Source organism: Gasterosteus aculeatus, chromosome 2 (genome assembly GCF_964276395.1).
Source record: "Gasterosteus aculeatus chromosome 2, fGasAcu3.hap1.1, whole genome shotgun sequence".
Lineage (NCBI taxonomy): Eukaryota > Metazoa > Chordata > Actinopteri > Perciformes > Gasterosteidae > Gasterosteus > Gasterosteus aculeatus.
The window spans coordinates 1,344,516-1,365,151 of NC_135689.1; the positions used below are offsets into that span (position 1 = coordinate 1,344,516).

The following is a 20,636-nucleotide window of genomic DNA, read 5'->3' on the forward strand; positions in this document are numbered from 1 at the left end:
CCAGTTATCACCAAGCTTGTCTTTATTCATTTTTCTAAACATCCACCGTGCTCCTGTCTCCACCATGATAACATGTTGCACAATGATGTGTATAAGCCCTTTTCAATCAAATAAAACAAATTCACTCATCAGATCTTTGAAGAGATGATGATGCAGGACGATGAGTCGCCTGTCAGCTGGTTTAACGTCGTGTTCACTGCTTTTTGTTAGTTTATTAATAAGCAAACCTGTTGAACGGGATGCAGAACAATGTTCTAAATCAAAGAGAGTTCACCTTGTATGTGTCCCTCATACATTTTGAATATTTTTTGAATATTCATTTAAATATTTTTTGAATATTTCTTTTTTTTCTTTCTTTTGTGACAACCTCATATCTTCCTGGAGCTGTGGCTCCCTTGTCCAATGTTTCCAAAATAATCATGTATGTATTGGAAATGTTTGCGGATCTCCATTACTCGTCCTCTCCTGGCAGTAAATGAACGTATTGTGGATACCAATTCATGTGTCAACGCCAAAGAACTTCAAACCTTGAATTTTCCCTTGGGGATCAATAAAGTACTTCTATTCTATTCTATGTGCACTGCCCAGATGGCTAGGTAAGTAAAGATTACTCCATATTTATTTACCAAGCTTCTTCTTCATTTTGCCTCAAATGGTCCAAAATAGTCAACGCCGACTCTGGAAACGGAGGATTATCAGGAAGCACTCTGTCTTGAGGAAGGTCTGCCATTTGTTGGTGTTCTGTGGATCCATGCATTAGACCAGTGGTCCCCAACCACCAGGCCGCGGACCGGTACCGGTCACATTATTACACATTATAGAGATAAAATGACAAACAAAAACAGATCAGTGTTTGATAGAAGTGAGAAAACTGACATCTTCCGGAGATCTTAATCTACAGCAGGGGTCTCAAACTCCGGCCGACTTTGGCGGACCGTCAGCGACACTCCCTCGCCGGCCGGGCCGGAGTTCACCTTGCGTGTGTTCCTCACACATTTGAATATTTCTTTGAATATTCATTTGAATATTTTTTGAATATCGTCTTTGCCCACTTGTTCCCTCAAGACACAACACTTTTTCATTTTTCTGGGTCAGCGACACTCCCTCGCCGGCCGGGACGTCAGCGCCGCTTCATTCCATCCCCGTTGATGGTGATGTTCGACGAAAATGGATTCAGGCGATCCGGCAGGATGAAGGACCAGACTTTTTAGCATTAAAAAGGGAAGCACTTAAGCAGACACTTTACCTCAGAGTAGGGCTGTCAACGAATATTCTAAATTCGAATATATATACTCAAATTAATAATTTTTAATTATTAACATTTTTTAACAATTAATATTTGTTTCAATCACTAAATGAAGCCTGCCATATATCGTGACCTTAAATTGCTTGCGAAAACTCTTGATCAGCATTCAGCATTTGTTTATTGTTGTTGTAGTATTGTTGTACTTATTTTTGTGTAATCTGTTGTTAAATAGATGGCTATCCTTATATCACCAAATATTAGATGCACAGCGATTTTGGCGTGTCTGCGGATAAAGCCATCGAGGTCTTTAAAAATGACTTTTCTGTTTTGCTGTTCCTGAATGTCACAAGCTATTTGCCTCCATCTTTTCCTCAGCTTGTAAGGTAGCTTGGTTACCAGAGCTTTCATATTAGCACAACAGTTGAATTCTTCCATGTGGCTGATGTCCATCGTGATGTTGTAGGATCCGTTGCAGCACATTCCACAAACCATGATCAAAACAATCCAAACACGCCGGGAGATTATGGCGTTATATTTGTGCCACAATCCTGAGCGCGTAATTTTAAGTTTTGAGCACAGAGAACTATGTTGTAGCAAAGAAAAACATTCCGTGCACGCAGTTTACTGAGGTGCCCTCGCCACAAACTGGTTTTCTGCGCGCAGGCAGCCGTTGCTGCGCTCGCTCGACGGTTCACTCACGCGCTCGCTCGACTTGCAGCAGCGTTACATTTGTGCCAAAAAACCAACCAATCAGAGTATTAAAGAAGGTCAATTGCGATTGGCTGTTGGTCTCCAATCACAACGCTTCCTAAAGAAGACAAAAACGAGTGATATTAGAAGTCCGACTAGCGACCATCAGACATGACCGAAGCAAATGATGAGAACAGCAAGTGTTTTAATCCAGGCCATTAGCATTTAGCACAAATGCTGCAAACTTCAACAACTCGCTGAGCTTCCGCGATGCTGTAGGTAGTTCTACTAGCGTTGTGATTGGAGACCAACAGCCAATCACAATTGACCTTCTTTAATTCTCTGATTGGTTGGTTTTGTGGCACAAATGTAACCCAGCTGCAAGTCGAGCGAGCGCGTGAGTGAACCGTTGAGCGAGCGCGTGAGTGAACTCAGTAAACTGCGCGCACGGAATGTTTTTCTTTGCTACAACATAGTTCTCTGTGCTCAAAACTTAAAATTACGCGCTCAAGATTGTGGCACAAATATAACGCCATAGGAGATATTCTGTCCATCATGTACAGGCAAAATGAAATAACAGCTACTCAGTGCTCATCATCTCTGCCACCACAATAAATTCCTATAATGTAACAAGACCCTCTTCGGTACAGAGCCTTTATCGAGGGTTTTGAAGGCGTTGAGGAAAAGGCAGGAAGAGCAGATTTTCTGTACTATTTGGAACAGTTTACAGGAGGACAGCCCCAAGAGTTGGTGCGAAGTTGCCAGCATATGGCTCTATAGCGTGGCTATGCAGTTTCTATGGGACTTCTACAGGATTACTTTGGAAACCAATATAAGATTGCAGCTGCATTTATGGAAAAGGCTTTGACGTGCAAATAATAAAATTGGTGAATGGTAAACACGCTTCGAGTCTGCTTTGTTCTTGCTCCAATGTCATGAAGGAGCTCCAGTACATGCAGGAATTGGATATTCTGGTAAACATGAGAGCCATTATGTCAAAATTACCATTAAAAATGAGAGAACAATAGAGGGCCACAGCTCACAGCATCATGGAAACCAGCAATCAAAGAGCTGACTTTGTGGATCTGCTCATATTCATTGAGCGCCGTGTCAGAATCCTTACTTACCCTCTTTATAGTGTCTTTGTGTATTGTCAACGTGTATAACCTTACTGACTTGGAAAGTGATAATTCAGGTTCATAACTTGTCTATTTCAGCTCACCTTGATCCATTTCTGTTGAGCGTGGACAGCATGGCGCTCCACTAAACACTAATGAGCTTGAGTATTTAGGTTGTGGATTCACAGTGTTTGTTAGATGTTTGACAAAGGAAGGGCAACGGGTTTCGACCGCTAACCAGGCTGTTGTACAAGGCAGCAGGCAGAGCAACATCCCAGCACGTCATCCAAGTTATTCCAGAGGTGGAAACACCTCAGTAGCTCAAAGATAATAGACTAAGCTCCTTTAACATTCGGTCTTGCCTGCGTCCACAGACCAAGACCTCCTCGTCCTTGTCGTATGTCTACAGACTGTAAAGCCCTCTATGGCAAAGGTTTTGTGTCATTATGGCGCCTGCCTGGACCCAAGGACACCTACCGCTTCTAACACCATTGATATTACCATTTATATTACTGTAAACATTTATGCGCTTCACTAACTTTGTTAAGGATAATCAAGTCATAATCAAAAGAATTTAATAGAGAATAAGCGTTGCGCTAAAAAGTTAACACCTTGGCCGAGGAGTTGCAGGCTTCTCCAATCCACAGACCACAGCGACTCCTTTGACTACAACGTAGTTAACTGTCTACCGGTTCCACCCACGAATCCCGAACAAGGGGAGGTACACGTACATATATAGACAATCAAAAAGGGGGTGCTAACCATCCTATTGGGCTAACAGAGTTCTTCCATGGTGATTGGGTTAGAGTTGGTGCGGTAGGCAGTGTCCACGGCTCTGAGCACATGACGTCTTCTGGTGCGTTCAAGGTGACTAGTCGTCACTAATCACGACTATCATGCAACAAATACGTATTTGTGGCACGCTCGAGCTACCAGCTTCGGGGTTTGCTTTAAGGACGCACGGTTCTTCTGGGCAGTTTTATTTTCTTTTCTTGCAGTGAGCAGGTTTCCGTTGGTTTGTCTCCCTCGGCTCTGCTCCTCGCATCTGCTCCTCGGCCTTGCCCCTCAGCGTCTGCTCCCGAGACTCGCTCTCCAGGTCCTGCTCACTGCTTTTCAAAAGATACACAATCAGTCCTCATCACTTCCACTTGTGCTCCTTACTCACCTGCCGGCACGTCCCCTGAACCACTCCCCCGCTCTCCCCCCTGCAGCTGAGCTAACCACACCCCGCCACCACATACCCCCACCGCTCGACTTAGGCCGGGGAGCCATCCAGGCACTCTTTCTCCACCGTACTGTACCTGGCCTCTCTCTCTGACAGTTTCCGGCTGATCTAGAGGACCGGGCGGTCCACTCCTGCACCTGCTGGGACAAAACGACCCCCAGCCCTTTGTTCGACGCATCAGTCTGCAAGTCAAAAGGGAGAGAGAAGGTGTATGGAGCAGTGGTTCCCCACAGAGGGCCCGTTTCACCCTCTCAACCGCCCGCTGGCACCGCTCCGTCCACTGGACCGGATCTGAGGCACCCTTCCGGGTCAGGTCAGTCAAGGGGCTGTCAGCTCCGCAAAGCCCGGGATGAACCCCCTGTAGTAGCCCGCCAGCCCCAAAAACTGCCTCACCTCTTTTTTCGTTTTGGGCCACGGGCAGGCTGCGTTGGCTGCGCTTTTGTCCACCTGAGGGCGCACCCTCCCGCCGCCCAAGTGGTACCCCAGATACCGTACCTCCCTCCGTCCTACTGCACATTTCCCCGGGTTGGCGGTGAGCCCGGCCTGCCTCAGGGACTCCAGCACCGCGCCCACCCGCTGCACATGCTCCGCACACGTGGTGCTGTGTATGATGACGTCATCCAGGTAGGCAGCAGCATACGCAGAATGCGGACGCAGCACCCGATGCCCAGTGTGGTAAAAAAAATGCACGGTGCCCAATCGGTCCAGAAGTTCGTCGACCCGGGGCATCGGGTACGCATCAAACCGTGACACCGCATTCACCCTGCAATAGTCCACGCAGAACCTTATCGAGCCGTCCTTCTTGGCGACAAGAACGATGGGGCTTTACCAGGCACTGTTTGACTCCTCTATTACCCCCATCTCCAGCATAGCGGCCAAATTCTCACTGAACAATTTTCCTTTTGTGTTCAGGTAATCTGTAGGCCCGTGACAGCACCGCGACAGCACCACGACCGGGGACGTCTCAATGTGATGTGCTATGAGATCCATGCGACCTGGCAGGGAGGAGAACACATTATTAAATCGGTCTTGCAACCGGGCTATGTCGGCTTGCTGGGCTGCAGAGAGATGGGCGTCGAATGGGAGCCGGGTCGGATCGTGGACTTTGGGACCTCTGGGCCCAGCTCCTCTCTCTCCGCTACTGCAGACACAAGGGACACGGACTGCGCCTCCCTCCATGCTTTGAGGAGGTTGAGGTGGTAGATCTGTGTAGCCCCGCCCCTGTCAGTTCGCACCGCCTCATAGTTGACGTCCCCTACCCGCCGTGTGACCACAAAGGGCCATTGCCACTTGGCGAGTAGTTTCGAGCTAGAAAAAAGAAGCAATACAAGTACTTTCTCTCGCGGTGTAAATTGTCTCAGCTTGGTCCCTCTGTTGTACAGCCGTTGTTGACGCTCCTGGGCCTGGAGCAAATTCTCACGTGATAACTCACCCAGTGTGTGGAGTTTGGCTCGCAGGTCCAGGACGTACTGAATCTCGTACTTACCGGCAGGTCGGGCACCCCCCGTGGTTTCCTCCCAAACAGCAGCTCGAAGGGAGAAAATCCTGTGGAGGCCTGGGGAACCTCCCGTACTGCAAACAACAGAGGATCAAGCCCTTTATCCCAATTACGTTCATCGTCATGAATGAATTTACTAATCATGGATTTTAACGTCCTGTTCAGTCATTCAACCAGGCCATCAGTCTGGAGGTGATACACGCTGGTCCGGACAGACTGAACCCCCAGTAAACAGTTCCTGCAGTGTGCGTGACATGAACGAGGTGCCCATGTCAGTCAGAATCTCTTTCGGGATTCCGACTCGGGAGATGACCTGAAACAGCGGCTGCGCAACACTCTTGGCGGAGATGCTGCGCAACGGCACAGCCTCGGGATATCGGGTTGCGTAATCTACCAGAACTAACACAAAGCGATACCCCTGTGCACTCCGGTGAAATGGCCCGATGAGATCCATACCTATGCACTCGAACGGCAGCTCCATTAACGGTAGCGGACGCAACGCGCTCTCGGAATGGCCGGCTGGTTTACCAGCTGACACTGCGGGCAGGACGCGCACCATCGGCGCACTTCCGCCCAGATGCCTGGCCAGTAAAATCGGGCCACTATCCGATCCAGAGTTTTATCGCTACCCATGTGGCCCGCCATCGGGTTATAGTGAGCCGCCTGGAAAACTATTTCCCGGTGGCTTTTCAGTACCAATAATTGTGTATTTTCCTGACCTGTTTGAGTGTCACTCTGTATAGCCTGTCCCTAATCAGTGAAAAGTGCGGATATGTTAATGCTGTGTCGGGGCGCACCATTTGACCATCAATTCGCATGACTTGGTCGAAGGCAAAGCGTAGAGTATCATCACGAGACTGCTCCAGTGGAAAATCTTCCATGGAGCGTAACTCGCGTAACCCAGTGTTGTGCAGTCCTGACTTTACTAAAGACGTTGTGGCAACCAACGGGTGTGGGTGGAATCACCGGAGTCAGATACACGTCTAGTTGCACACGAAAAGGATACGATTTATTGTAACGTACAAAGTAACGGAAACCCTCTTTTGAGGGTGCGGTTCAGCAGGTTTGTTCGGCCTTCAGTCTCCTTCCTGCAGGAAGCATAAAAAACAGGCTTTAACACTCAACACTCAAACAAACCCCGGCGTGCAGCCAGCTTCTACTCACGTCTTGGCTGCTGAGCTGTTGGCATGGTTGGCCTTTTATACTGTGGCCAACCTTCATCAGCCTTATGAGCTGCACCTGGGCGGCTCGTTGTCTCCTGAGGGGACGGGGTGTTTCCCCTTTTGGTCACCTGACCTCTTGCTCGTTGGTGCCCCTGCCCTTTGTGCTGCTCTCTTGAGGCGCTGTCCAGAGTGCTGCGCCCGTGGGTTACCACAACGTATTGTTGCAACCAGACGCCTTAGAGAGCGGTCTGAGAGCTGCTTCTGCAAGGAGAGGCCAACCATCGTCACCCTGTGGCTTACATGAGCCAAGAGTTATTCCTGAGAGAAACTCGTTATTCGACTGGAGAAAGAAAGTGAAATGGTTTCGGAAGAGAGTTCACCTTGTATGTGTACCTCATACATTTTGAATATTTTTTGAATTTTCATTTGAATATTTTTTGAATATTTGAATATTTCTTTTGTGACAACCTCATATCCTTCCTGGAGCTGTGGCTCCCTTGTCCAATGTTTCCAAAATAATCATGTATGTATTGGAAATGTTTGCGGATCTCCATTACTCGTCCTCTCCTGGCAGTAAATGAACGTATTGTGGATACCAATTCATGTGTCAACGTCAAAGAACTTCAAACCTTGAATTTTCCCTTGGGGATCAATAAAGTACTTCTATTCTATTCTATGTGCACTGCCCAGATGGCTAGGTAAGTAAAGATTACTCCATATTTATTTACCAAGCTTCTTCTTCATTTTGCCTCAAATGGTCCAAAATAGTCAACGCCGACTCTGGAAACGGAGGATTATCAGGAAGCACTCTGTCTTGAGGAAGGTCTGCCATTTGTTGGTGTTCTGTGGATCCATGCATTTGACCAGTGGTCCCCAACCACCAGACCGCGGACCGGTACCGGTCACATTATTACACATTATAGAGATAAAATGACAAACAAAAACAGATCAGTGTTTGATAAAAGTGAGAAAACTGACATCTTCCGGAGATCTGAATCTACAGCAGGGGTCTCAAACTCCGGCCGACTTTGGCGGACCGTCAGCGACACTCCCTCGCCGGCCGGGCCGGAGTTCACCTTGTATGTGTCCCTCACACATTTGAATATTTCTTTGAATATTCATGAATATTTTTTGAATATCGTCTTTGCCCACTTGTTCCCTCAAAACACAACACTTTTTCATTTTTCTGGGGATTTTTGCAGAAAATGAGATAACTGGCAAACACAAGTTTCTACCTTCCCTCATTTCATTTCATTATCCTTCCAATTATCATCTTTTCTTTTGAATATTTACTCATTATTTCCTTCGACCTCATAGGTTTACATACACATTATGAATAAAAAGTCTTTGCAATGATCACTTTGTATCAACTGTAAGTGGATTTAATTTAGTTATTGAATACGAATCAAACCAAGAGTGAGATCAATTAATTAAGCCAATACAGTTTTCATATTTAAATGGGCCGCAGGTTGTACATAAAAAGTTCGGCACCAAAGTCAAAAAGGAAACAATCCCTTCTCTAATGTTCTGCTTTCACTCTGTTAAGAACTCCGACTTTGAGCCAACACACTTCTCTAAGCAGCTGATCTGGGTCGACTAGTGAAGCCTCACAGAGCCAATGTGGACAGAGGAGCACATGGACCAGTGGACAGAGGAGCACATGGACCAGTGGACAGAGGAGCACATGGACCAGTGGACTGAGGAGCGTTTGCAAACTCCTCAGTAATTATTCTCCAGTTATAACCAAGCTTGTCTTTATTCATTTTTCTAAACATCCACCGTGCTCCTGTCTCCACCATGATAACATGTTGCACAATGATGTGTATAAGCCCTTTTCAATCAAATAAAACAAATTCACTCATCAGATCTTTGAAGAGATGATGATGCAGGACGATGAGTCGCCTGTCAGCTGGTTTAACGTCGTGTTCACTGCTTTTTGTTAGTTTATTAATAAGCAAACCTGTTGAACGGGATGCAGAACAATGTTCTAAATCAACGTCATCAAGTCAACCCAAAGCCGCGTGTGGCCCCGCCCCCCTCGTTCACCGGGACGGGGAATAAAAACCGGTGATTCTCGCCGGTCGCGGTGTCTTCTTGCCGCTTCTCCCGATCAGCTGTTGCGGTTCGACGTCGCTTCATCGCCGGCTGTGATTCAACGCGTCTCTCTCTCACCACGCGGGACTCACCAAAGCTTCTGCCCGGTTCCCCGGTCCATCATGGCGGGCCGACCGTCCGACGACCATCCGCCGACCTATGTTGACGTCCCCAGCACGGTAACATCTGCACAGGTTCAGATATCCAGATGTTGGTGCGTCTCAGCATCCTGGGCTGCATCATCAGTCTACTTGAGCTCCTTGGATCTGTTTCTGTTTCTGTTCATAATATGAAGTATAAACTAAATATAAAACCGTCACAGCGTCAGTATGTTAGTCAGCCTCAAGTATTCAACTAAAATGTGAGGAGGTCCAGTTGGAGAAAAATTCTAGAAGGTCAGAAAGGTCCAGAAGATCATAATGTGACTACTTAGTGTGATTAAATAGATTCAAGAGTTGTATCAACATTTGCATGTAATCAACACACCACTAATAAATAAATTGGATTCAGTAATGTAACAAAGAACTGAACCTATACGTGTGACTGCAAATATAAAAAAATATTCTCTTAATTAACTGAATAAAAGTAGGGCCGGATAAAAAAATTAAAAAAATTAAATGTGAAAATGTCTTCAAATAAAGTGCTTCAATTCAGAAAAAAATGAAATAACAGGAAGAAAAGCTTGAACTTCCCATTTTCTGCTTCACACTTAGCAAGTTATAAATAATAAATCTAAACACATTTTAACAATTCTGGTCTTAATGCATCAGGTTCTCCTCCTCATGATCTCATTGAGCCTCATGATGACGTTTCAACGGGTTCTGAGCTCATGAGACTCTGGTTCAGTGCTGCAGTGGGACGTATGAGCAGAAACCAGTCCGTCCATTATGGATTAAATGCTCTACTTTCGCTGTCCATTTCTTCCTCATTTTTCTCACGTCTTTCTCTCACTTTCTCCGTCTCACTCGTCTTTTTCTCACATTTCGCTCTTTCTTTTCTTCCTACAGTCTTTTTATTTGTAATTTGTCGCTGCCGCTCTCGTCTGTCTGCAGTATTGAGACGACGTCATCGTCCTGCCTGGAATGCAAAGACTCGATTGGTCGAGTAGTATCACGTGGGATGTTTAACTCGATGCTATTGGTCGGTGCTTTAGGTCACGACCGTAAAGACGACCAAAGCTGCTCCGGTGGAAAATTGCGCTGTCACGTTTAAATCACAACCGTGTTTTTAGCTTTTGTTCCGGATGGGACGGCTTCTGGGTCCGGATCCGGATCCCATGTTGTTTTCTGTTGTGTTTCAGTCACTCACCTTTGCCTCTCGTTTCAGACTCCTCCTCCCTGTGTGCCGCCGTCCTCTGTGATTGCAAGCCCCGCCCTTATTGTTTCCACCTGTGTCTCGTTCTCCTGTGTATTTACTCTGTGCAACAGCTTGTTCTGTGCAGTTCGTCTCTTTGTTCCCAATGAGCTTACCCGCGATGCTGCTGAGTGTGCCTTCCCGTATTTTGACCCATTTCCGTCCCTCCGTTAACCTTTGCCTGCCGATTTGGATTGATCCACCTTCTCCGTCTGACTACCCGTGTACCGAACCCCTGCCTGAAGTAAAGACTATTTTTGCCTCTGACTAATCCTCCTCGAGTCTGCTTTTGAGTCTAGACCCTTATGGCCCCACCGGCGTAACACCGACGAGCTGCCGGTAACGTGAGCTGCTCGTTGTGTGTTTGTTATAAATGTGTGTTGGTACATTGATGTTCATGAGAAGCAGTACATGGACCCAGGCGGGTCCAGGTGAGGGGGGGACCTGGGTCAGGGGTATGAAGGCAAATCTATGTTAAACTCAAATCAGACCTGATTTGCGCTCCTGGATTTTGACATTGATTTGCCTTCATACCTCAGTTACCAACATCACGTAACAATATTATAATATAAAATTTATATCTGTAGATATAAAAGTGAATTCTATTTCATAACGTTACATTTAAAAGTGAACTCTCACCCGCCTCCGTCCTGAATAAATTAAATCCCCGTGGCCCGCACTGCATGCTGGGATATGCTGGGCCGCAAAGGTTAGATCAGATGTGTCCTCCTGGAGGACATCGTCCCACGACCGCGTTCGGAGGAGCTGACGGAACGAGACCGTCGAGTCGCAGTCAATTCGCCGCGTAGGCGACGTAAGCGGTCAACAAATGCGTCGTTGAGGATGCAGCCTGGCGACCTTGAGACAAACCCTGTGTGAAGAGACGACAAACCAGTTCCCACATTTGTGTTTCTATTTAATGACATTTTACCTGCTTCTGATCTGCATCTCGTACTCTGATCCTTACCAACACTCCGGCTTCCTGCTACTTTGGAACCGGCTTTGGGGGTTAATTCTTGTTCTAGACGCGTCTCTCAGCTGCTTGTGTCTTCCAGGTGTTCAACGATCCCATCCACGGCCACATGGAGATGCACCCTCTGCTCATCAGAATCATCGACACGCCTCAGTTCCAGAGGCTCCGTCGCATCAAGCAGCTCGGGGGGGTCTACTTTGTTTTCCCCGGAGCGTCCCACAACCGCTTCGAACACTCCCTCGGGTATGTCCTCCACTAGGGGCGCTGGTCTGTTGACCCGGCATCGCTCCGCTGGTCACTACCGTCATAAAGCCGTGAACCAACGAGTCCTATCACCACGTTAAGCGCCGTATAGAGCAGCGTCAGCTGGTGAGACCAGACTCCCCAAAGTAATAAAAGAAACAACGTTCTCTCATGCTGCTTTCCACAAGGTCGTCTCAGTTGAAATGTAATGTTAAAAGAAGATTTTTTAACTGTTTTAGACATCTGTGAATTAAATGGATTAATCAATTAATCATCACTATTGTAGGAGAGGAAGGCCGTAGACCCACAAATGGATGAACATGACTCCTTGTTAGGCTATAAACGTGAAGAAAACGCTCCGATGAGTCTCTTCATCCGGTGTAGCTCATTGGTGTTCGTCCTCGTCCTCAGGGTGGGGCATCTGGCAGGAGAACTGGTCCGAGCTCTGAAACGGAGGCAGGAAGACCTCGACATCGACGACAGAGACGTCCTCTGTGTGCAGATCGCCGGGCTCTGCCACAACCTCGGTGAGTTCAGTTCAGTGTCGGGGGCTTAATGGCGGCTTATCGGGACCAGAAGTGATGGCGTGTTGATTACATCCTCTTCCCCTCCAGGACACGGGCCCTTCTCCCACATGTTTGACAGGAAGTTCATCCCCAAAGCGCGCCCAGGTCTCACCTGGAAGGTAGGACACAATGACACGTATATTTTAGTGTTTATAGATCACTTCCTGTGCATTGGGTTCTTTCCTGCAGTTTTTTTAATTGTCACAAATTATAATGTCTTTTAAAGCAGCATTAACGTGAATCAAACACAGTGTAGCGAATGGATAAATGGAGTCAGAAGACCTTATACTGTATACTGGGCCATCTCTCATTTCCACATTCTATGTTCTCATAAACTTTTATGATTCACAATTGAACTGGTGAGATTACAAGTTTTAAAAGGGCATCTCCGCTCCAGAATGCAGAATGTGAACAATCTGAAAAGTCTGAAAATTACTTCTGCCTCAGCTGGTCTGTGACCACGAAGACACAGTTCGCCCCACTTTCATTCTTACTTTAGATCTGGTGTTATTCCCCTGCTTTTAACCTAAAGATACAGTAATAAACAAGACTTTATGTTGACAGAGGCATTTTTATATAAGCTGCCATAATTCATTTGTAATGTAATTTGACTTCATGGAACGAGATAAAGATAAGACAAGATAAAGGACACAGTAGAGTGTTTAACATCTACTCACCTGAGAACTTTCTATTTGAGTCATCGTACTTTCACTTTCACATCCTGACCATTTTCTTTTTCTGTTTTTGATGTCGCAGCATGAGAAGGCCTCCGTGGAGATGTTTGACCACCTGGTGGAAGTCAACAAACTGGAGCCGGTGATGAAGGTGCACGGCCTGGTGCTGCCAGAGGACCTGGACTTCATCAAGGAACTGATGGACCCGAAGGACCCGAAGGACCCGAAGGACCCAAAGAAAAAGCTGGAGGTAGTCGAATTAAATGTTTTGGGTCTCCAGGTGGCAGAATGATCACGTTGTTCTATTCGTTCCTGACGTCACTGTGGTCTCATCTCCTCAGTGGCCCTATAGAGGCCGTCCAGAGGACAAGTCCTTCCTCTATGAAATCGTGTCCAACAAAATAAACGGCATCGATGTGGACAAGTGGGACTACTTTGCCAGGTGGGGTCTGTTCCCTGAATGTTCCTTATTCATCTGTTAACTTGGTCTTCTCACCACGACGTGTCTTCATCCTCAGGGACTGCTACCACCTGGGCATCAAGAACAACTTTGACTACGGCCGCTGCCTGATGTTCGCCAGAGTGTGTGAGGTAGACGGGCGGAAGCAGATCTGCTTCAAAGACAAGGTGCTTCTAACCCACCGGAGATCCAAAGCCCATCGGCTCAATTTGAGAAGCTTCTTTACAAGCAGCAAAAAGGAAGAGTCCATATTAGGAGGAGTGAGGTAGAGAAGCTGTATATGTCTCTAGTTAGAGACCTGTCAATCAGCGTGTAGCCCCGCCCTAAAGCATCCCATGCTTCATGGTCTGTTTGACTCTACATGGACCATCATCTACTAAATGAACTTCATCTGTATTGAAGAAGACTTGAAACTAGAGACTGAGACCATAATCATAAATGTTTATAATGTTTACTGAGGGAATAAATCAAGAGAGAAGTAGAGTCATTTCCTCATAGACGTCTATGGGAGCAGAGGAGTCGCCCCCTGCTGGTCACTACAGAGAAGTAGAGTCATTTCCTCATAGACGTCTATGGGAGCAGAGGAGTCGCCCCCTGCTGGTCACTACAGCGAAGTAGAGTCATTTCCTCATAGACGTCTATGGGAGCAGAGGAGTCGCCCCCTGCTGGTCACTACAGAGAAGTAGAGTCATTTCCACATAGACGTCTATGGGAGCAGAGGAGTCGCCCCCTGCTGGTCACTACAGAGAAGTAGAGTCATTTCCTCATAGACGTCTATGGTAGCAGAGGAGTCGCCCCCTGCTGGTCACTACAGAGAAGTAGAGTCATTTCCTCATAGACGTCTATGGGAGCAGAGGAGTCGCCCCCTGCTGGTCAGTAGGGAGGATGCGGGCTGGTTTTACATTTACGCCCTGTCAGAACTCCTTTGTCCTCTAATCAGTTGTCTCTTTTAACAGGAAGTGGGAAATCTGTACGACATGTTCCACACAAGGATTTGTCTCCACCAGAGAGCCTACCAGCACAAAGTGGCCAACATCGTGGAGACTATGTGAGGAGCTTGTTGTCTTTTCTTCAGGACCCCCCACGTGTGCTACGTTTTAACAAAGCGATCATGTGATTTGCTCAGGATCACTGAGGCCTTTTTGAAAGCAGACGGGTTGATCCTGTTTGAAGGCTCTGGAGGGCAGATGTTCTCTCTCTCCGCTACCATTGACGACATGGCGGCCTACACCAAGGTGACCGGTGAGTAGAAACGCCACTTTCCCCCAAACATTTTTCACACGTGAAGAAGTTGATAACAAGTAATACGGATGATCGTTATGTGCTGATATCACTGAAATGATGCGATGAGGGGATCAGTGTTCATGATCTCTGATCATGTGACACTGTAAACAACCAATCAGTGTTTGGATCGACAGGAGGCGGAGCCAGCAACATTAGCGTAACGTGATGATGTGAATTGATGTTTTTCATCACTCCTGAACTTTAAACAAATAATAGTATCGCAGTACGTATTTTGACTCCTTCTCTTTGGAAGATTAAAATAAAGGCCTCAGTGTATTTAATGCACTTTCACTTTTAAACCTTTTTTAAAAGTAATACAAATATATTTGGTGAACGTGTTGTTGTCTTTGCTCCTCCCCACATTCTCTCTTTCTAGATGACGTCTTTGAACAAATACTCAACTCGTCCTCTGATGAGCTGGAGGCCTCGAGGAAGATTCTTCAAGACGTCGTGCATCGACGCCTCTACAAATGTATCGGCGAAGCCCGGGCGACGCGACGCGTGAACCTCACTGTCAGTGTGATTAAATATCAGTTATATTCACTTATTTTACTATGGAGAAGCTGGAAGCAGTAAATGTTTAACGATGGAAGTGTCTTTGTTCATGTTTGGATGCAGATAACTTAAATTAAGTTGAGTTAATCTACAAAAACATGATTTACCTGAATTGTATAAAAAATAAGTAGAATGCGCATAATATTTTAGCTTAGAGGTGGTTCATATTATGGTTAAATAAGCAACCTCCACCTCCTGCTCTTTCTCCTCTGAAAGGAGGTGGAAGAGAGCTGGAAAGACGCTCTGGCTCGTCGGGCTCGTCGGGTCCCTCAGGACGTGGTTCTGAATCCACAGGACTTCTTTGTTGATGTGAGTCTTTTAAATCTGATCAGTCCTCGTGCTCCCTGCTCTATTATGTGTCTGTAGGCTTCATTAGGACCTTCTCACTCTTTTAGGTCATCAACATGGACTATGGGATGACGGAGAATAACCCCATCGACAGCGTGCGCTTCTACAGGAAGGACGCTCAGAACAAAGCCATTTGCATCCCCCAGAACCAGGTCAGAACCGAAGGACAAGCCCAGACTTCAAATCTCAGGACCGGCTTCAGGTTGTTTATGTTCAACTCTTCCCAATGAAGATGGAGCTTCGAGTTGAAAACATCTTAACTTCTGACAGAAGCTGTAGCGAGGTGTGAGCAGAGGACTCAAGAGGAGCTTCTTGTCTGTCCTCAGCGTCACGTTACTATTATATTATATTATATGACTACAGAGGAGGAGACGTTATGGGAGCAGATGGTGGTCGTTAGACCCAGGAGATCTGAACTCTGCTCATCTTCCTACTTTTTTGTGCCGTTTCTGGAAATGGAACCATGAAGTTTCCCTCCTCCAACCCTACAGAACGATGACGATACAAACTGAGAGGGGAACTATCCTGTCAAAACAAATAGAATAGAAGACGCTGATCAAACAACAGCTCCTTATGTGCTGACATAAAGATGCTGTTGTCATGGAAACTACCCAATGTGGACATTTCTCACCTGTCCTTAAAACTAAGCCGCCTGCTTCTCCTCCTCGCCAGGTGTCTAACATTCTCCCGCAGAAGTTTGCAGAGCAGCTGATCCGGGTTTACTGCAAGAACATGGACGAAACGATTCTGGAGGCGGCCAGGGAGAACTTTGTCCAGTGGTGCCAGGACGAGAGCTTCTACACGCTTTTAGGTAATCTGCACCTGTAGAGACGATAGTTACAATACAGGAAAGTCTAAGTCCAATTGTATAGACTTCTATGAGGAAATGACTCTACTTCTCTCTGGATTTATTCCCTCAGTAAACATTGTAAACATGAGTTTATGGTCTCAGTCTCTAGTTTCACGTCTTCTTCAATACAGCATGATGTTCATTATGTTCCATTTAGATTCAAACAGACCATAAAGCAGGGGACGCTTTAGGGCGGGGCTAAGGTGATTGACAGGTTATCAGTGGAAGCCAGAGACATATAAAAGTAGCCGACATGAGGGATTAAAGATAGAAATAAAGAATGGGATTGGGACGGAATTATATGTAATGTAATATGTGTCCAAAAGTCTGATCCGGTGGAAGTGGACTTTTGAACCCTTTGAGCCTCATTGTCTCCTGTTGTTTGGTTCCTCACACAGGATGAAGACATCTTGCTCCCGGAGACGACATAAAGAAAGTAAACTCAGTTGGTACTAATGTAGACAAATATAATCTATATTATAAATCTCTTTCTACGAGGTGTTGGTGAGCACAGCAAAGATTATAATATCTTTGCACCAAAAAGAGGGATGCGGTACTCGGGGCCCTTTGCTTGTGTTTTTAAACTCTTTATTATAATACTCACAAACATTTAGTTTTAGTTTTACCCTTTTTAATGTTGGTTTTATTTGATATCAAGTGTAACAGATCGTGCTCCCTTCTTCTGTCACAACCTTTAAAACATATATTTAAATGTAAGCTGCGAGCAGCGATGGACGGGTCCTCGCTGCTCTGCACACGTCGGCAATCTGGCCAGACGACTACAAACGCGGCCAAGAACGCCTGTGGTCGTTGGACAAAGCGACCGCGAGTCAGTAACGGCAGCGAGCGCCGCTGGGAAGGAATCTTTGTCAAATCTATCGTTAACATTATCAAGTTCTTAAGTCTTTTCATTTGAGAGGGATCAGATTAACCTGTGAGGAGCAGGCTGGAAAATAAAAAACCTTTAACTAAGGTCATAAATGATGTCTACAGGGTAAGGAGGTCATGATAAATAAGGAATATGGAGGAGATTAGTTATTAGTATCGTTGAAATAAAACAACTTTTCCTTTTTTGCCGATGCTCTGCGCTCACATAGTTCAATATGAAAAGAATTCAAGCTTTATGCAATTTTTAAAGGCAAAGGTCTCAAGATCACACTGCCCAAATTTAAAAAGAATTTTGAAAAAATTATGAAAATGTGCAAAAAAATAGGCTAAAAAATGCAGATATTCAACGTTTAACTGCAGCGCCCGTAGTCTTCAAATATTATTAAATAACTAGGGTAGGTTCAGGGGTGCCCTCACCAAATTAGTTGCATATATATACAATTATTTATTAGAGGACAGGTCAAGTCATGTGTAAGATATGTGTCTTGCCATATTAAGCCACACGTCTTGGAAGTTTGTTGGTTAATATCTTCTAAAATCACTGAGAAATCAACAAGCAACAAAGATTTTCAGGTGATATTGAACCAATAATGATCCACAAAATATTCTGTGATAATCGGACAGAGAATTTAGGAGAGATGGACAATAATGTGTTTTTGACTAAATTCCAAATGAGGGAAAATCTAATTCGGCGTATTTAAATGCCATGATTGTACTTTGTGTTACCCGAGAGCACATGTGTGCCAAATGTCAATCAGGCATTGGGGGGAAAATGGAGCTACTGTGATACTTCTCTCATTTCTAGGAGGTGCTACAGAGACGCTTCTTTATACCCAAATAATATATATTAATAATAATTCATATTTCAATAATTGAAATACAATAGGTTCCTCTACGACGAGTCGTAGCGAGGACCTTATTAATTCGGCTCAAACGTTTATGTGAACAGATTTTGGTGCGTGAGTGTTTATTTTTCAGATGTGTGTGACGTTGTTGACTTTATTGTTTATTGTTCTGATACTGAGTGGCTCAACTTTAAGATATTTACATTATTTTTTTCTTCTTTATTAATGTCACCATCTTTTCCATCTTACCTAAATGTAATCTCAAGGAAATCTCTGACGGCGTATTTTATGTTTTGACGATTATGCAAAAAAAAAAGATTATTTCTGTGTGCAAAGGGAAACTTAAAGATGCTGTGTGTGGTGCTCCAAAGAAATAAAACAGGTTCCTCTCAGCTTGTCCTCGTGTAATGACCCTTGTTGAGCACCAGGGGGCGCCATGCTCTCAGACCAGAGGATAACGGATCTGTATGAAAATAACTGTTTCATACAAATAAGCAGAAAACATCCAAAAAAGAAATTTAATTGGATGATGTAACGTCAAAAAGGAAAGTTCAAGATTTTTTAATTTGCTAAAGAAAACAGACAACCGGTTAATAATAAAGTGAAAGTAACAAATAAATGTCAGCATGAAACTTTGTTCGTTAGAAACATTTTCTTCTGAAAATATTATAAGATGCAAATTTGACTGTGATCATTTTCATACATAACCAGATTCTAAATATGAACATCGGATGAGGGAATGTAGGATTTCTCTACGACATCATGAACCAGGAAATACCGTCAACAAGCTTAAGAAACGTACATTCGCTCCACGTAGAATAGAGGAGTCTGTGGACGAGGTGTGAAGAAGCCACCTGTAGAACCTCCACAATCCAGAGGGGAACGAAGCTGTGAGTGTAGCGTCCCTTCAACTTGGAAGAAACAGGCTTGGGAGTGTTTCCAGACGGGTGTACTTTCATTCAGATGAGTGTGCATAGCACCAACACCAGCACCGTGACAACGAAAAAGGGAAATAAAGGCAATTTAGCCAAATAATCCTTTGACAAATGCACTTTAGCATACATGGTTAACAGCATAGCAACAGTCATTATATGAAATGAATTTACATGAAATACAATGAAATACAATCACAATGAACCACATGTCCGCATATCGAAGGCTGCTATAAAGTGGTAATCCAGGGAAATCCGCCGCCATTAGCTTAATTTATTAAGTTGCTAGCTAGCTTCTCGCGTCTTCTATTGAACAAATGTGAGCGCGAGCGATTGATCACGTGAGCAGATAGTATGATGTCAAGATAAAAGTCACATAAAATCTAAGTAGGAAACAGGATCATCAAAATAAAAGAATACTGCTAGTGGTCATTTAGAGTGAGGTTTGGTGATGTAAGAAGTACTGAAGGAGACTCCTGCAGGTGTAGTTGTCACGAGCAAAGAGGCAGAGGCAGGACTCCAGCGCAGAGTTCATATCAAAAACTACTTTATTAAACCCAAAATACACCAGCGGACGGGACAGGCATTCCGGGTAGACCTGATGAAGACACTACAGGTGGACAGGGTCAAAGAATGAAAGAGTCGAAATCAACATGAAACGTCACCACCACTTCCGCTATAATTTTGTTATTCAGTTTATGTCTATGTTCTTATTTCAATTTAAAGGTGCTATATACGTAAAGTTATTATTAGTGTGTCTTTACTCTGCACCAGTTGTGAAATCAATATTCTGAACATTAATTCTGGCAAGAAGGAGAATAATAAATCTGTCTCATTTATACACAGTCACAACAACAACATGCGACACAACAAGGCGATTTGTGGGTTTCACCCTGAACCAGTTCTTCTTTATCTCTATGAAACAGGTGTAGATCGTCGCTGTTATATCAAGGGTGGTATTTCTCTTCTAAAATATGCTGAGATGGTCGTAGTTGTAACCGAGCTTTTCTTTATTCATTCAGTCATGTTCACTCCTTTTTGTTGGTTAATGAAACCGAGAACAATGTGCTAAATCAACGTCATTGGGATCAGGGCTGTAGTGGAGGATAAACGCACGTGAACGCCGTTTACGCACCTCTAGAATTTGGAAATAGCGTTTACGCACCTATAAATAGCGTTTAGGGTCGTCGTGGCGCAGGGGTTAGAGAAGGTGTGCTGGGAAGCGCAAGGTTGGTGGTTCGAGTCCAGGCTGCCCCATGTTCCATGTCGAACTGTCCCTGAGCAAGACACCAAACCCCTAATTGCTCCCCGGGCCAAAATGGGAAAAAGCCATGGGTTTAAAGTGTAATGTAAGTCGCTTTGGATAAAAGCGTCTGCTAAATGACCTGTAATGTAAATGTAATGTAATGTTTACGCACCTCTAAGTGGTGTTTACGCACCTCAAAATTCCCTGCGCCTTGTATAATCCGAAACAAATTTGGTGTAATTTTAAAACAGCTAAGACTAGGTTTCCTATTGTTGAACATATAAACGCCGTAGTCTGAATCATGTTCATCTGCGTTGTATTACGGTCTGTGAGCATCCAATCAGCTCCTTGCGGCTGCAGCAGCGACCAATCAGGATCCAAGAGG

At 45.1% G+C, this 20,636-nt stretch overlaps 1 protein-coding gene across 3 annotated transcripts; it reads left to right on the forward strand.

The window, feature by feature from the left end:
• Positions 1-9,030: 9,030 nt before the first annotated feature.
• Positions 9,031-18,465, forward strand: LOC120815552 (deoxynucleoside triphosphate triphosphohydrolase SAMHD1). 3 transcript variants are annotated; one of them, XM_078081721.1, is made up of 14 exons: positions 9,031-9,213; positions 11,443-11,603; positions 12,015-12,130; positions 12,218-12,288; positions 12,926-13,093; positions 13,185-13,285; positions 13,362-13,470; positions 14,260-14,351; positions 14,430-14,545; positions 14,964-15,100; positions 15,359-15,451; positions 15,538-15,642; positions 16,163-16,301; positions 16,739-18,465. In XM_078081721.1, exons 1-14 carry the CDS (start codon positions 9,157-9,159, stop codon positions 16,741-16,743), a joined length of 1,470 nt encoding a protein of 489 aa, XP_077937847.1. In that variant the 5' UTR covers positions 9,031-9,156; the 3' UTR covers positions 16,744-18,465. The 3 variants fall into 3 exon arrangements, with proteins under 3 accessions (XP_077937847.1, XP_077937846.1, XP_077937841.1); XM_078081720.1 differs by lacking the exon at positions 9,031-9,213 and adding an exon at positions 10,427-10,631 and having other exon boundaries at positions 16,163-16,298; positions 16,737-16,878; XM_078081715.1 differs by lacking the exon at positions 9,031-9,213 and adding an exon at positions 10,436-10,631.
• The last annotated feature ends 2,171 nt before the right edge of the window (positions 18,466-20,636 follow it).